Source organism: Acomys russatus, chromosome 28, assembly GCF_903995435.1.
Source record: "Acomys russatus chromosome 28, mAcoRus1.1, whole genome shotgun sequence".
In the NCBI taxonomy this organism is placed as follows: Eukaryota; Metazoa; Chordata; class Mammalia; order Rodentia; family Muridae; genus Acomys; species Acomys russatus.
Window position 1 is genome coordinate 36986848 of NC_067164.1, and position 17208 is coordinate 37004055.

The window sequence follows — 17208 nt, forward strand, 5'->3', positions numbered from 1 at the left end:
CACTGCGCGGGGGGGTGATATACCAGCTGAGGCCCCCAGGGGAGAAGGCGAAGGGGAGCAGGTCTCGATTGATTTCTTTGTGCTTTGGGAAGAACTGAAGACACAGGATTTGGCCGTGCTGAAAAGTCTGGGACATCATGAGAATAAAATGTGCCTGCCCAGTCCCTGAATCATCCGTCCTAAGCCCCTCCCACTTCCTCGGACACTAACCCAATCCAGCTGTGGGCAGTCCTGGCCATCACTTCTTACATGGACTTCTAGAAACTTATGACTAATTAAGGGGAGGGGGGCTAGGATGGAGAAATACGCATATAAACACAGGTTTCCAGGGTAACAGACTGGCAAACTGAACCTCAGTGGCCCTGGAAGATTCCCTTTTTTCCTAATTCCCTCAGGGCTCTGAAAGGGAAAATAGACCACAGGCTAGGCCCCCTCAACTTTCTTCATGTCACGCTTGGGTCTGAACAATCTTGTTCCAAACAGATTTGTTTATCTATCTATCTATCTATCTATCTATCTATCTATCTATCTATCTATCTATCTCTATTGTTGATCATCTATTTATGTATTGTATTTGTGGGTGCCATATGCTGCAACCTGCATGTGTAGGTCAGAGGACACTCTTACTAACGGTCCTCTCCTTTTCACATGTGGGTCATGGGAAAACATCTCTGGCTGTCAGGCCTAATGGCAAGTGCCTCTCCTTACTAAGCCATCTCCCCCCCCCCCCCCCCACCCCAAGACAGGTTTTCTCTTGTAGTCCTGGCTGTCCTGGACTGGCTTTGTAGACTAGGCTGGCCTCAAAACCCACAGAGATCCACCTGCCTCTGCCTCCCAAGTGCTGGGTTTACAGGTGTGTGCCACTGCGCCCAGAGCTCATCTTTTCTTTTTTTCTTTTTCTTTTTCTTTAGAGACAGGGCTTTTCTGTGTAATAGCCTTGACTATCCTGGAGCTCTGTAGACCAGGCTGGCCTTAAACTCAGAGATATGCCTGCCTATGACTCTTGAGTATTGGGATTAAAGAGGTGGACCACCAGCCTGGTGCGGTGGCACACGCTTTTTTTTTTTTTTTTTTTTTTTTTTTGAGACAGAGTTTCTCTGTGTAGCCTTGGCTGTCTTGGACTCACTCTGTAGACCAGGCTTGCTTCGAACTCAGGTTGATCCACCTGCCTCTGCCTCCCGAGTGCTGGGATTAAAGGCATGCGTCACCACCGCCCAGTTTGGCACATGCCTTTAATCTCATCACTCAGGAGGCAGAGGCAAGTGGATCTTTGTCAGTTAGAGGCCAGCCTGATCTACAAAGTGAGTCCAGGCAGCCAGGACTACACAGAGAAAAAAAATCTCTGTCTTGAAAAACCAACCAACCAAACAAAAAAGAAAAACAAAATAAAAAAGAAGTGGCCCACCGCTGCCTGGCCTGTACTAACTAAGCTATCTTGTTAATCTACATATACACTTTTTTCACCCCTACAGTTCTCAGTTTCAGACCGAGATTTTCCATTTGTGTGCACACATGTATGTTGCACTTTGTAATACTACGATGGCCAATGCCTGCGAACCTCTACAGGCTGAGTGGCTGTCAGAAGGTTCTGGTGATGCCTAAGGAACTGGCTTCTGATGAGCCAGGAAACCACTACATACTTTATTTTATTTGCTTTGGTGTTTTGCCTGCATGTGTGTGTGAGGGTGTCAGATCCCCAGGAACTGGAGTTGCAGACAGTTGTGAGCTGCCATGTGGGTGCTGGGAGTTGAACCTGGGTCCCCTGGCAGAGCAGCCAGTGCTTTTCACTGCTGAGCCATCTCTCCAGCCCGACCACTACATACTTTCGCCCATAGCCCATGGCCTCTGGTCACTAGAAAATGATTCCAGAAGTCTCCCTGTTGCCCTCTGAATCTCCCTACTTAAAAAATACACCTATGCCGGGCAGTGGTGGTGCACGCCTTTAATCCCAGCACTTGGGAGGCAGAGGCAGGCAGATTGCTGTGAGTTCAAGACCAGCCTGGTCTACAAAGGGAGTCCAGGATAGCCAAGGGTACAGAGAGACCCTGTCTTGAAAAAACAAAAACAAAAACAAAAAACAGAAAAATACACCTATAAACTGGGTGGTGGCAGCGGTGGCAGTGCACGCCCTTAATCCCAGCACTCGGGAGGAAGAGGCAGGTGGATCGCTGTGAGTTCAAGGCCAGCCTGGTCTACAAAGTGAGTCCAGGACAGTCAGGGCTACATAGAGAGACCCTGTCTCAAAAAACAAAACAACAACAACAAAATCTATATAAATGTCTTCTGCCACAGGCTGTGGGTAGAGACACCAGTTTACAGTTAGAGTGTAAACAAGTCCAAGGAGTTCCCTCTCTTAGAGCCAAGTTCTCTTTTTAGAACAGGCCCACCCCAAGTCCTAACCCTTCGCACACATTCCCGAAACTCCCCTAGTGAGAAATGACAAAGTCAGAGGAAGAAAGCAGGGTCAGCTTGACTCAGAGGTGGGAGCTGTGGGCAGGGGTGGCCATGACACCGAGTGATAGCAGCATTAGTCACCCTGCCCTTGCACACAGACCCTGCCTACAGCTCCTGGTTCCAGGCGTTTGGTTTCAGTGACTACATGAACTTTCCAGAAGCTGAAGAGCAATGTGTAGGTATCACTGGAGTCTGTGGTACTGATGTCTTCTAGCTGTGCTGCCTGAAACAGCTCATTAGAAATTTACTCCTTTTTGGTTTTGGTTTTCTGAGACAGGGTTTCTCTGTGTAGCCCTGGCTGTCCTGGACTCGCTTTGTAGACCAGGCTGGCCTCAAACTCACAGCGATCCACCTGCCTCTGCCTCCCGAGTGCTGGGATCAAAGGCATGTGCCACCATGCCCGGCTTGAGATTTACTCCTTTTTGACAAAGAGGTGAAAGTACAAGTCACCTAGACTGAGGGAGGAAAGAGTTTGGCATCGCTGATGACATACTTACTCCTCTGCCTTCTCTTGGCTCTTTGGTTTTCAGAACGTGGTTGTACGTCTTAGGCTGTCATAGCCATGGTGAGTACCGTGATAAGAGAAGAGAGGAGTGCGGAGAGCTCTGCAGGGGCCTAAGTTGTAGCTGCTTCCTGCTTGCTTGTGTGAGGTCACTTGCCTGTGTGCCAGCTGGTCCTGAGGTGCACCACTGACACTCATCCCTCAGAGCCCCCCTTTGTTTCTGACCAACAGGGGCTTAGTCAGCCAATTCTTACCCAGCAGGGTGCTGGGTCAGGGGTCCAACATCGCTGAGGGCAACGATTAGTCAGGAGTACCCCCCACCTCGATCTTGCAGTGTGCGGGTTCCCCGTGATGTCCCAGAGAACAGTAGGGGCTCAGAAATGAGGCCGTGCTGACATTTCCCCATCCCTGTGCCTTCTTCCTCATGCCTCGGAATCATGCTCTTGTCCTTCCTCATTGTTAGCACAGCGAGTGTCCCCACAGGTCACCCACCAGGACGCACAGGGTGCAGCTGTAGCCAGCCAGGGCTACTATGGTGTACAACCTCCAGAAGAGAGTCAGTGCTCTTAACGTCTGAGCCACCTCTCCAGCGCCCCCAAATGTAATTTTAAACTAAAAAACAAAAAACAAAAACGTAATAACTAGGTAAATAAACAAAACAAAAAGTTAGCGTAGTTCAGGTCTCAGCACTCTGGAGGCTGCAGCAGATCATTGAGCCGTGAAGTTCAGGGCCAGCCTAAAATACACAGCAATCCCCATCTTGCTCCTTTTTAAAATTAAAAATATAAAAAAAATTTTTTTCCGAGACAAGGTCTCTTTCTGTAGCCTTGACTGTCCTGGACTGCTTTGTAGACCAGGCTGGCCTTGACCTCTCAGTCATCTGTCTCCCAAGTGCTGGGATTAAAGGCGTGCACCACCACTGCCCTGCTAAAATTAAAACATTTATATTTTAATTTTATGCGTGTGAGTGTTTGCCTACATGTATGTCTGTGCACCCCTTGGGTACCTGCTGTATTTAGGGACCAGAAGAGGGAGTTGGATCCACCATGTGGATGCTGAGAATTGAATCTGGGTCCTCTGAAAGAATAGTCAGTGTTCAGCCGGGCAGTGGTGGTGCACACCTTTAATCCTAGCACTCAGGAAGCAGAAGCAGGTAGATCTCTGTGAGATCCAGGCCACCCTGGTCTACAGAGGGAGTTCCAAGACATCCGAGGCTACACAGAGAAACCCGGTCTTTAAAAATAAACAAAACAGGGCTGGAGAGATGGCTCAGTGGTTAAGAGCACTGCCTGCTCTTCCAAAGGTCCTGAGTTCAATTCCCAGCAACCATATGGTGGCTTAAAACCATCTATAATGAGATCTGGTGCCCTCTTCTGGAGTGCAGGTGTACATGCAGGCAGAGCATTGTATACTAAATAAATAAATAGGGGCTGGAGAGTTGGCTCAGTGGTTAAGAGCACTGTCTGCTCTTCCAAAGGTCCTGGGTTCAATTCCCAGCACCCACATGGCAGCTCAGAACTGTCTGTAACTCCAAGATCCGACACCCTCATACCAATGCACATAAATTTAAAAATTAAATAAAAATATTTAAAAAGTAAACCAGAAAGAATAGTCAATGCCTTCAACCACTGAGCTATCTCTCCAAACACCTCCTCCCTCTCTGTCTCTTTCTCTCTCCTCCTCCTCTTCCTCCTCCTTTTTTGTAAAGCGTTTACTTTGAGACATCACGGAAAAAAACCCTTCCAGGCACACATGGAGAAGACATGATCACAGAATGAAAATAACACAATTGATAGCATCACTGCCTGTCAGCTTCACGTTGAAGCTGAAGCCTCGGAAATTTGACATGATTCAGGGGCTCTGAGAATAGATTAGTATTCCTGTCCTTCCTCCTGCCCCTCTCCTTCAGGAGAATCCACACCAACCTCCTCATAATCCTTCTCCAGGGCAGCCATGTCCTCGCAGGCCTCAGAGAACTCTCCCTCCTCCATGCCCTCACCCACATACCAGTGCACAAAGGCCCGCTTGGCACACATCAGATCAAACTTGTGATCCAGGCGGGCCCAGGCCTCAGCAATGGCTGTGGTGTTGCTCAGCATGCACACAGCTCTCTAGACCTTGGCCAGGTCTCCACCAGGCACCACGGTAGGGGGCTGGTCATTAATGCCAACCTTGAAGCCAGTGGGGCACCAGTCCACAAACTGGATGGTATGCTTGGTCTTGATGGTGGCAATAGCAGCATTGACATTTTTAGGAACCATTTTAACACCACTGGACAGCAGGCAGCAAGCCATATTTTCACCATGGTGAGGGTCACATTTCACCATCTGGCTCAAAGCAGGCATTGGTGATCTCTGTGGCAGAAAGCTGCTCATGGTAAGCTTTCTTAGCAGAGATGACAGGGGCATATGTGGCCAGAGGGAAGTGGGTGCAAGGGTAGGGCACCAGGTTGGTCTGGAATTCTGTCAGGTCAACATTCAGGACCCCATCAAATCTGAGGGAAGCAGTGATGGATGACACAACCCAGCTAATAAGGCAGTTAAGGTTAGTAGTGTAGGTCAGGCGCTCAATGTCAAGGTTTTTATGATAGATGTCATAGATAGCTTCATTGTCTACCAGGAAGGCACAATCAGTGTCCTCCAGGGTGGTGTGGGCTGAGCATGGAGTTGGAGGGCCCAACCACAGCAGTGGAAACCTGGGGGGGCGGGATAAATGGAGAACTCCAGCTTGGATTTCTTTCCATAGTCAACAGAGAGCCGCTCCATCAGCAGGGAGGTGAAGCCAGAGCCAGGTCCCCCGCCAAAGCTATGGAAAACCAAGAAGCCCTGAAGACCCGTGCACTGGTCAGCCCGTAGAAAAGAGAAGGAAATGTAATGTTTTATTGGCAGGGCATACACTCCTAGCTAGATACCGGAACCCCCTCACCGCATTTTTAAATGTATCCATGTAAGGCACTTACCAGCTTGCAAATTCTGTCCAAGATAAGGTCAATGATCTCCTTGCCAATGGTGTAGTGGCCACGGGCATAGTTATTGGCAGCATCTTCCTTGCCTGGGATGAGCTGCTCAGGGTGGAAGAGCTGGCGGTAGGTACCAGTGCGACCTCATCAATAACTGTGGGTTCCAGATCTACGAACACCGCCCGGGGCACGTGCTTGCCAGCGTCTGTCTCACTGAAGAAGGTGTTGAAGGAGTCGGCTCCCCCTCCGATGGTCTTGTCACTTGGCATCTGGCCATCAGGCTGGATGCCACGTTCCAGGCAGTAGAGCTCCCAGCTGATCTGGACACCAGACTGGCCAATGTGGATGGCGATTCACTCGTGTATGCATGGTAGCTAAGGGTTAGAAGGTGAGAGTGATAGAAGCCGACACTGGGTCCTGGTTACCGTTCCCGACAGCTAAGAGGCAAGGTAAGTAACACAATGAAGCTATTCTTCTTGTTCTTCTCTTTCTCCCACTTGTCGTCATCCTCCTCCTCCTCCTCTAGGGTCTCTCTACACAGCCCTGGCTGGTCTTGAGCTTGTTAGGTAGACCAGGTTGGCCTCAGATTCATACAGAGCTTCTTGCCTCTTGAGTACTGAAATTAAAAGTATGTGCCACCATGTGCTCCCCGCCCCCCAGCCAAAAGACTAGAATAATTCTTCCTTTATAGTATTTAATTGCTTTAATTTTTTATTTGTCTGTTTTTGCTTTTCGAGACAAGGCTTCTCTGTGTAGCCTTGGCTGTCCTGGATGGACTTGCTTTGTAGACCAGGCTGGCCTCAAACTCACAGCAATCTGCCCACCTCTGCCTCCCTCAGTGCTGGGATTAAAGGTTTGTGCCGCCACCATGCCCAACTTGCTTTAATTTTGAGACAGGGCCTCATAACCAAAGCTAGCCTAGAACTTGTTATATAGTTGAGGATGACCTTGAACTTATCATCTTCCTATAACTCATAAGTGCTAATATTTTAGGCATATTCCATCCAGCATAGTTGGTTTGTATAGCGCTAAGGATGGAATTCAGGCTTTGTGTGCATTAGGCAGCAATCTATGAACTGAACTGTAGTCCTAGTGGTGAACCAAGTAGTTAGGTTTTTTGGGTTTTGTTGGTTTGTTTGCTTCTTTGTTTTTTGAGACAGTCTCACTATTTAGTCCTGGCACTCACTGTGTAGGCCAGGCTAGCCTTGAACTCACAGTAATCTACCTGCCTCTGCTCCTTGAAGGCTAGGATTAAAGATGTTCCCCCAATGCAGGGCTATATCTAAGAGTTTTTGTTTGTTTGTTTGTTTTTTGGTTGGTTGGTTTTTTTTTGAGACAGGGTTTCTCTGTGTAACAGAGCTTTGGCTGTCCTGGACTCACTCTGTAGACCAGGCTAGCCTCACCTTCACAGAGATCATCCTGTCTCTGCCTCCGGAGTGCTGCGATTACAGGTGTGCTCCACAGTACTCGTAAAGGCCAGAGATGGCTTGAGGTGGGAACCCGCAGTGGTGAGCCAAACCGCTGACCTTTCACTTAGCACAGCGTGCTCGAAGCTCTGTGAGGTGAGCGTCTCTGCTCTAGCTCTGTACTGTCACTCTGACCTGTCCAGACTCTGTCCTTCTGATTCTCAGCCAGCCTTCAAAGATCAACCCAAGTCAACTTTCTCGAAAAACCAAACCAACCAAACAAATGAAAAACAAAACACATGAAGTTTGAGAATGGTCCATTGGTTAAGAGTGTTAGTCGCTCTTCCAGAAGACCTGGGTTCACCTCCCAAAACTGACAGGGTGGCTCACAATTGTCTGTACCTACAGTTCCTGGGTGATCCAATGCCCTACTCATGAATATGTAAATTTGTTTTTTATTTATGTGTGTGTGCTATCATTAAAGGCATGCACCACTGTGCCCTGCTGCTCTTGCCTTAAAAAAAAAATTTTTTTTTTAAATTTTGAGATAAGGTCTCATTATGTAGCCTCACAGCGATCCCCCTGCCTCTGCCTCCCGAGTGCTGGGGTTACAGGCGTGGGCCACCATGTCCCACTCTGCCTATTTCTTTATCTAAAGTACTGGGATTAAAGACATGTACTACTATGCCTAGCTCACCTTAGTTTTAAATATTATATTTATTTAATTTGTGTGTGTGTGTGTGTGTGTGTGTGCACACACGTGTGCATACATGTGTGCCTGTGTGTGTGTGTGTACGTGTGTGTATACATGTGTGGAGGGGACAGTGTTCATGCCATCATGCATGTGTGGAAGTCAAAGGAGAACTTGTAGGAATCGGTTTTCTCCTTCCATCATGTGCTCCTCGGGAATCGAACTCAGGTCAGCAGGCTTGGCAGCAAGAATCTACTTGTTGAGCTGTCTTGTTAACCCTCTACCTTCCTTTTTTTTTTTTTTTTCTGTGTAGCCTTGGCTGTCCTGGAGTCACTTTGTAGACCAGGCTGGCCTCGAACTCACAGATATCAGCCTGACTCTGCCTCTGAGTGCTGGGATTAAAGGCATACGCCACCACTGCACGGCTTAAAGCTCATGTATGTGTTACGCCTTTTGTGTGTAGTGCTTATGGAGTTGTTGTTGGTAGTGGGAACAGAACTTGGGGCCTCTCTGGAAGAGCAGCAAGTATCTTAACTGCTGAACCAGGTCTCTAGTCCCTAGAATACCTATTTTATAATCGATATAAACTGTAAAAAAAAATTTTTTTTTCTCTAGCAAAAAGAGTCACAAATGGAAAACATTTAAGAAGCCTTGATCTAGAGCTCAAGGCCAGCCTGCAAGGCTAGATTCTGACTTAATCTCCTAACTTGATCTTTGTTGCAAAGAAACAGACCTCAAAGTTGGGCATAGTGGTTCTGTGAGCTCTGGGCTAGTTTGTTTACATAGGGAGTGTCAGGAGAGCCAGGAACACATAGAGAGACACTGTCAAGCAACAACAACAAAACCAAAGACAACAAAAACCAAGCAGATCTCATCTTTGCTCTTTGAAACTCAGGCTACCTCTGTTGCCTCCTACCCCTTGGTTCTCATTGATTTTTCCTTGTCAGGGGCAAAGGGACTTGTGAAGCTCAGGGATTTGCTGGCCTGGGATCCCTGAAGGGCAGGAAATGCTCAACTCTAGGGGGCAGCCCTGGTCCTACTCTAGTCTCTCTAGAGGTTCTAGGTCTCACCCTGCTGGGAGGCAGACCCCAGAGCAACATAGAAAATCATCTTGTCTCCAGCAGAGGGCTCTGGGGAAAGGGGGTGTTAGGGGCTTTTTTCTTTTTCTTTTTTTTGGCTTCTACTCTTTGGTAGAGGAGGAGTTAATGGTGAGTTGCGACATGTCTCTGGGCTGAGTCACCTCCCACTGCCCCCCCCCAAACCCCCATTCTCCACAGTGGAAGGTTTATAAAGAGGACCAGAGGTTGACAGTGAAGACCTGGAGGTAAGAGTCCCCTGCCTAGCCCTGCTCCTCAGGCTCCCAGAAGTCTCAGGTCAGAGGGCTTGGGCTCGGACAGCCTCGGAAGCTCTTGTCTGCTGGGACTATGGACTGGCAACAACTGTGGCTGTGCTTCTTACTGCCCATGACAGGCTCGGGCCGGGCTCTGGGGCCTTCCGAGAAGGAAGCAGTCTTGGTGAGTCTTCTGGGCAAAGGAGGGCTCAGACCGGGATTCCCACGTCATAGTGTTTGCTAGCTTCCCTCTTGCCCCACAGCCCACCTGCCCCACAGCCCACCTGCCCACAGCCCACCTGCCTGTCTTGATTTGCTTTGCATCCTGCTATGCTACCTACTTCCTGCTCTTTCCCTTGTTCCATCTGAGGTCCCAGACTTCTTCCGTGTCTGTCCCCTTCCCTCCTGATGGGCCTTGTTAGGACATTTGGATTGTTTGTTTGAGACAGTGTCTCACTATGTAGCCCTGCCTGGCTTGGAACTTGCTATGTAGACCGTAAATCTCATAGAGATCCGCCTGCCTCTGCCTCCAGAGTGCTGGGATTAAAGGCGTGCGCCACCACGCCCAGCTTCTTTTAGGTCATTGGAAACTACCCGGAGACTAACCTTCCTACCTCCATGTTGTTATAGGATTACCTGTTGCAGTATGGGTATCTACAGAAGCCTCTAGAAGGAGCGAATGACTTCAGGCTACAAGATGTCACAGAGGCCCTAAGGTGAGGCCCTAAGGCCACAAGGCTCATGCTTTCCCAGGTCCTCCCTCTCTGTAGGCCCACCTCTGCTTGACCCCAATCCACAGCAGGGATCTGTAGGGCGGTGGAATGTGAGGTGAGAGTCAGGGTGAGGAGCACCAGGCCAGGCATGGCGGCCCACAGCTGTGACCTCAGTACTGGGGTGGCAGAGACAAAAGCATTAAAAGTTGGAGACTAGGCTGGGCGTGGTGGGGCATACCTTTAATCCCAGCACTGGGGAGGCAGAGGCAGGTGGATTGCTGTGAGTTCAAGGCCAGCCTGGTCTACAAAGGGAGTCCAGGACAGCCAAGGCTACACAGAGAAACCTTGTCTCAAAAAAACCAAAAAAAAAAAAAAAAAAAAAAAAAAAAAAAAAGCTGGAGATGAGGCAGCCAGCATAGTGGTGCACACCTTTAAACCCAGCACTCAGGAGGCAGAGGCAGGAGAATCTCTGTGAATTCGAGGCCAGGCTGGCCTATAAAGAGAGACTAGGACAGCCAGGGCTACACAGAGAAACCTTGTCTTCAAACCCCCACCCCACACCAAAAGTTGAAGACTAGCTTGGTGTGATTGCTCATGTCTTCAGTCGTGGGATTCTACTTTCTAGCATTTAGGAGGCAGAGGCAGAAGCAGGTGGATATCTGTGAGTTCCAGGCCAGCTTGGCCTACGTAGTGAGTTTCAGGCCAGTTAAGTGAGACACTGCCTAAAAAAAGGGAGAAGTGGACAAGATGACATCATGGAAAAACAGCTCAGCAGCGAAGAGTATGTGCTGCTCTTCCGGAAGACCAGCACCAATACCCGGAAGCTCCAAAGGGTCTGATGCCCTCTTCTGGCTTTCTTGGGCACCTGAACATCTGTAAACAATGTTTACACATGGAGAAACATACAAAAGAATGAAACTGCCTTCTGCACCCCCTTAGCCCCTAAGACGGATTGGTCCTCTGTGATGCCCTGGAATTCACTCTGTAGACTAGGCTGGCCTTGAACTTAGATATCCCTGCATCTGCCTTCCTAGTGCTAGGTTCAAGGGTGTGCGCCGCCACTGCCACCACCGCCGCCACCACCACCACCACCGCCACCACCACTGCCGCCGCTGCCGCCGCCGCCACTGCCACCACCACCACCACCACCACCAGCAGCTAAGAACAAAAATTTTAACAAAAGAGCTGGAGGCTAGGCTGGTCTACACAATGGAAAGTCATCTTTAGTTTTAATTTTTATTATTACTTTTTGATTCTGTCGCTTAGACTGGCCTGAAATTCTTAGCAATCTTCCTGTCTCAGCCTCTACTATGCTGTAATTATAGGCATGAGCTGGGTGTGGTGGTGGCTCCCTGCCCAGCACTCAGGGAGGCAGAGGCAGGTGGATCGCTGTGAGTTCGAGGCCAGCCTGGTCTACAAAGCAAGTCTAGGACAGCCAAGGCTACACAGAGAAACCCCCTGGCCGGGGTGGGCGGGGGGGGGGGGGCGGGAATACTGCCATGAATTTGAGGCCAGCCTGTGTTTCAAAGTGAGTTTAAGGCCAGCCAAGGCTATAAAGTGAGACCTTATCTCAAAAAGATATATAAACAAATGAGATGAGGGACACAGCCAATGGACCTGCTGAGGCCCAGAGCATGCCTTTGGAGGCACTGTCCTTCATAAAGTACCAATAGTTACACACAGTCCACAGGAGGTAATGCACGCACAAGTAAAGCTGTGAGCTGAAGTCGCCCCAGTGCAGGCTGGGAGGTGAGTACAGCAGGCTGAAGTGGGGGAGCAAAGCAGCTGTGAGGGGAGACTCTCCAGAGGGCGCTGGCCAGGGAGTCGAGTGGGTCTGCTCACTAGATCAGAAAGCCAGAAAGCGTGGAAAGAAGGGAGGAAGGCCACACTTCAGGGCTTCCTCAAAACATCCTGAAAACGGAGAGCTGGCGCTGCGAGTGCCGCCATTTCTACAGGGAAGAAGACAAAGCCCCCGTTGTGAGCATCAGAGGCTGGAGGGTCCTCTTCAGCTCCAGACTTTGGGCACCTGGAGGCCAGAGATCTATCCTCAATTTCAAGCCATCCCAGACCCACCTGCCCTTGTGGACCGACCTCTCTCTTTCTAGAGCTTTCCAGGAAGCATCTGAACTGCCAGTTTCAGGTCAGATGGATGATGCCACCAGGGCCCGTATGAAGCAGCCTCGTTGTGGCCTGGAGGATCCATTCAATGAGAAGACCCTTAAATACCTGCTTCTCGGTGAGGACTGAGTCTCGGAAGGGAGGGAGAGGGCAGCCTGGCTCTGAGGGAGGGTGGCGTTGGGACAGCCTGGGGTGTTCAGTAGCCTGCTGAGAAGGGTGTTCAGTCCCTTCACCCCGGGAAGTTGTGTTTCTAACTTCCTTTCTTGTCCTTTAACCAGGCCACTGGAGAAAGAAGCACTTGACCTTCCGCATCTTGAACCTGCCTTCGACCCTCTCGGCCTCCAGAGCCCGGGCAGCCCTGCATCAGGCCTTCAAGTATTGGAGCAGTGTGGCCCCCCTGACCTTCCGGGAGGTGAAAACCGGATGGGCTGACATCCGCCTCTCTTTCCATGGCCGCCAAAGCTCATACTGCTCCAACACCTTTGATGGGCCTGGTAGGCTTTGCTTCTTAGCTTTCAACAGACCTCAGTACTAAACTGTTCCCTTGAGCCAGGTTCTGAGGGACCTTAAGGTTCAGCTAGTCAGTTTTACCCAGCTATACCCTGTACTCCGACCCTGTAACAGTCCCCAGAGGAACGTTTATCACCTAGCTGGGCCCTTACTAAGTCTCCTCTTTCAATCTTATGCCTGGCTTTCATTTCCTCTCTCAAATCTCATCCTGAGAGGACGCTGGGTCACAGAGGAGAGTGCAGGCCAGGATGGTGAAGATTTTGTTTTGGGCTTCCCGGGGTGATGATGGGAAATTCGGAAGAAGCACCTAAGGTAGCTATGGCGGTGCATCCTGCATCTCAATGTGGTCCAGGCTGACATAGAACCCACTACGCAGCTGAGGATGACCCTGAACTTCTGATCCTCTAAGTGCTGTGATTACAGGTGTGTCACCACACTTGACAGTGGCTTGAGTATACGGCAGGCAGGGTGTGCGGTCTCTCAGTGTGGGCTCTCATGGCACTGTCTACTGTTGCCTCTGCCCAGGAAAGGTCTTGGCCCATGCTGATATACCAGAGCTTGGCAGTGTACACTTTGATAAAGATGAGTTCTGGACTGAGGGGACCTACCAAGGAGTGAACCTGCGTATCATTGCTGCCCACGAAGTCGGCCATGCCCTGGGACTTGGGCACTCCCGATATACCCAGGCACTCATGGCTCCTGTCTATGCTGGCTACCAGCCCTACTTCAAGCTGCATCCAGATGACGTGGCAGGGATCCAGGCTCTGTATGGTGAGCATAAGAGTCAGCCTGACAAATAACTCTCTAGGCTTAAGGAGACAATACTAGCTTTCATGGAGTGAAACGGCTTGGCTTCTTTCTCTTCCTCTGCCCAGTTCAGCAAGCTATTCATCCTCAAAAATCTGTCTCTATTTTTGACCCTTTTATGTCTAATCATCCCTCCTGGACCTTCTTCCCCTCATACCCCAATCCTTCTTTGTTGTTTGGAGACAGGGTCTCTATGATGTAGCTCTGGCTGTCCTGGAACTTGCCATGTAACTCAGCCTGGCCTCAGACCCACAACAATCCGCCTGCCCCTGCATCCTTAGTGCTGGGATTACAGGTGTGCACCACCATGCCTAGCAACCCCACTATTTTACTTTATTTTTATGTGGCTGGAGAGACAGCCATGGGTGCTGGGAACTGAACTCTTATATTTATGGTTGTGAGCCTAGCCTTTAACGGCTGAGCCATCTCTCTAGCCCCAACCCCACTCTTGAAGATGTAGACTAGACTATACATTGCCAGGAAACTTCCTTTTCATTGGCGCTTGTCAAAACTAAGCCATCTCCAACATATTGCCGACCACCAAGGGAAACCTCTCAGAATCCCCCCTCTCTCTCTGTGGGGCCATTGACCAGAAGGTACAGCAGACAAGCGGAGACTTGTTTGGACTTCTTTCCCTACGCAGGCAAGAGGAGCCCAGAGACAGGAGATGAGGAGGAAGAGACCGAGGTGCCTACTGTGTCACCAGTGACCACAGAACCCAGTCCCATGCCAAACCCGTGTGGCACTGATGTGGATGCAGTGATGTTGGGTGAGGTCCTTTGCCGACGGGCTGTCAGCAGGCAATGGGGACAGTCTACCGACTTCAGCGCCTGGATGGATGGGGGTGGTGTTGGACCTCAGTGGGAGCATTGGGGTTGGATTCCAGGAAGTGGCTGGTAAGCAGGGAAGACATGTAGAGTAGAGAGGGAACACTCAGAGCCAAATTAAAAGAGGGCTAGGTAGAGCTGGGTGTGGTGGTGCTCTGGGGAGGCAGAGGCAGGTGGGTCTCTGAGTTCCAGGAGAGCCTGGCCTACAGAGTGAGTTGGATTACACAGAGAAAGCCTGTCTCGAAAAAAACCAAACACACTCGGGAGGCAGAGGCAGGCGATCGCTGTGAGCTCAAGGCCAGCCTGGTCTACAAAGAGAGTCCAGGGACAGCCAAGGCTACACAGAGAGACCCTGTCTCGAAGAAAAAAAAAAAAAAAAAAAAGAAAAAAAAAAAAAAAAAAAACCAAACAACAGAACAAAAACATGTGGAAACATAGCAAGATGGAACTGGCTGCAATGCCTGGTAGAGAAGGCTTTGCACCTGGTTGGAAAGCTACCTGGTGTGGAGCACGAGGTCTCCAAAGAGAAACAGCTGACTGACTGGAGTGGCTCGGCTCTGTGTCTTCCATCTCTGCCCTTTTTTCTTGAAGTTGACTTTTTGAAGAGGCCATCAGTGGCCAGGAAGGAAGCCACCCGAGACACTCATGAGTTCTTGTCTCTCAAACTTACTGACGTGCTTCTGTTCTCAGGGCCTCGTGGGAAGACCTATGCTTTCAAAGGGGACTATGTGTGGACTGTGACAGATTCAGGGCCGGGCCCCTTGTTCCGAGTGTCTGCCCTTTGGGAGGGGCTCCCTGGGAACCTCGATGCTGCTGTCTACTCCCCTCGGACACGACGGATTCATTTCTTCAAGGGTGAGTGGGGTACTAAGGTCTCACCTAAGGGCCTGGTCACCAATAAGCTGTGAATGAGAGCGGGCGCGGGGGGTGGGGTGCCTTGAGAAATTTCTGAGAGCATGAGAGAGGGACTGAAAGGTCCCATCTGATGACAGAGGCTACTTATTCTTCCTTTGGCCATTTTCAGGAAACAAGGTGTGGCGCTATGTAGATTTCAAGATGGCTCCTGGCTTTCCCATGAAACTCAACAGGGTAGAGCCCAACCTGGACGCAGCTCTCTATTGGCCTGTGAATCAAAAGGTGTTCCTTTTGAAGGTATAACAAAGCTGAGGGTAGTACCTTCTGAGGAGGGGCAGTCTCACCCTTAAAGGGGTCGGCGAGTGTCTGGGGTCCCTAAGCATTTTTTTCCTGATTCTCTTCTTCATATCCACCTCAAATTAGGGCTCAGGATACTGGCAATGGGACGAGCTGGCCAGAACTGATTTCAGCCGCTACCCCAAACCAATCAAGAAATTGTTTACTGGAGTTCCAGACCGGCTCTCGGCAGCTGTGAGCGGGCAAGATGGCCAAGTCTACTTCTTCAAGGGGAAAGAGTATTGGCGTCTCAACCAGCAGCTTCGGGCGGCAAAGGGCTATCCCAGAAATATCACAGACTGGATGCACTGCAGTCCTCAGACCCCAGACCCCGACTCATTAACCCGACACACTACTCCCTCCACCGCAGACACAGTATTGGATGCCACTCCCTCGACCATGGGCGCCATCTTCGGCACTACTCCCTCAGCTACAGACTCTGCAACCCTTTCATTCCCTGCTAACGTCACCCCACTAGGAGCCTAAGGACTAATCAGTGTCTGCTCATTGGGATTGTGCCGATGTTACCAGATGGGCACCCACCGTAGACCTCATGCCCATAACCATTCCGGTTCTGGATGCCACTCTCCTATTCCCCCTTCCCAGTCAGTCCCCAGTTCCCATTTCCCCTTGTCATATAGCTTGCTCTTTCTTGCTTCTTCCTCCTCCTCCTCCTCCTTTTTTTTTTTTTTTAGACAGGGTCTGTGTAGCCTTGGCTGTCCTGGACTCACTCTGTAGACCAGGCTGGCCTCGAACTCACAGCGATCCGCCTGCCTCTGCCTCCCGAGCGCTGGGATTAATGCATGTGCTACCATGCCCGGCTGTCAGTAGGGTCTTTTGCTAACAGGAGGCAGCAGGTCAGCTGGTAGCCTGAGCTAGGGGATCTGCATTTACTAAAGGCTAACTTCATGTTCCCGAGAGAGCTGGCTGGCTGTGTGTATGTGTAGTATACCGTTGTGTCTCAGTAGATCTTGAGGAGGAAGATTAGCTTTGTTCCGCGGTGCAAAGCAGCAGCAGGAGAGGCCCAACTCCCCAGCTGACTTCTCAACGCCATTTTATTCCCTTGTTTCCATGTTCCTGCTTCCGTTACAGATTTGTTGCTCAGGGGAAGGGTAGGCCTACCTTCATACTGCCTGGGAAACCCAGAAACAGACAATGGTCAAGAGAGTCAGAGGTGGCGGGGGGAGTTAGACCGGGTTAGTGGCTGGACCCAAATTCTGGTTTAGGAGGGACCTAATATTACCTATGTTGAGAGACACAGAAGGCACTTGACTACCGTGCAGCCCTGAATACCAGGCTCCTCTGAGCAAGAAGGCGACAACCAGCCCTGTGGGCGAGTGCTCTGTTTGGAGAGAGGGGAGCTGAGGCAGATGCTGTGGTCTTCCTCCATTGAGGAGAGAGGGGACAGCACCATGGAGGATGGTGCTCCCCACTGAGGTAGAGGGGACTCATGGCTATGGGGTCTAGGTAGAAAGGCTAACCGGAAGCCCAGTTACCCCTCAAAAGGAGGCTGGGAGATCTTGGAGCACCTCTGTGCCGTCCTCCCTGTCTGGTGGAGCACACCTTTAATACTAACATGGGAGGCAGAGGCAGGAAGATATCTGTGAGTTCAAGGCCAGCATGGCCTACAGAGTGAGTTGCAGGATACCCAGAGCTACATAGAGAAACCCTGTCTCAAAAACAAAAACAATAAAAAAAAA

At 50.2% G+C, this 17208-nt stretch overlaps 1 protein-coding gene and 1 pseudogene across 1 annotated transcript; one reads left to right on the forward strand and one right to left on the reverse strand.

The window, feature by feature from the left end:
• Positions 1–4815: 4815 nt before the first annotated feature.
• LOC127210896 (tubulin alpha chain-like) lies at positions 4816–6246 on the reverse strand (annotated as a pseudogene).
• A 3156-nt stretch (positions 6247–9402) lies between these two features.
• Positions 9403–16167, forward strand: Mmp19 (matrix metallopeptidase 19). Its single transcript, XM_051170690.1, has 9 exons — positions 9403–9526; positions 9973–10058; positions 12161–12291; positions 12452–12667; positions 13209–13454; positions 14134–14259; positions 15008–15172; positions 15342–15469; positions 15596–16167. The coding sequence occupies exons 1-9, from the start codon at positions 9437–9439 to the stop codon at positions 15992–15994; spliced, it is 1587 nt and encodes a 528-aa protein (XP_051026647.1). The 5' UTR covers positions 9403–9436; the 3' UTR covers positions 15995–16167.
• The last annotated feature ends 1041 nt before the right edge of the window (positions 16168–17208 follow it).

Excerpts from the sequence above, each read along its gene's own strand:
- Mmp19 (XM_051170690.1), top strand. The coding sequence starts at position 9,437 with ATGGACTGGCAACAACTGTGGCTGTGCTTCTTACTGCCCATGACAGGC. Across the intron at positions 10,059-12,160 it reads GATGTCACAGAGGCCCTAAG|AGCTTTCCAGGAAGCATCTG; the intron begins GTGAGGCCCTAA and ends CTCTCTTTCTAG. Across the intron at positions 13,455-14,133 it reads AGGGATCCAGGCTCTGTATG|GCAAGAGGAGCCCAGAGACA; the intron begins GTGAGCATAAGA and ends TTCCCTACGCAG.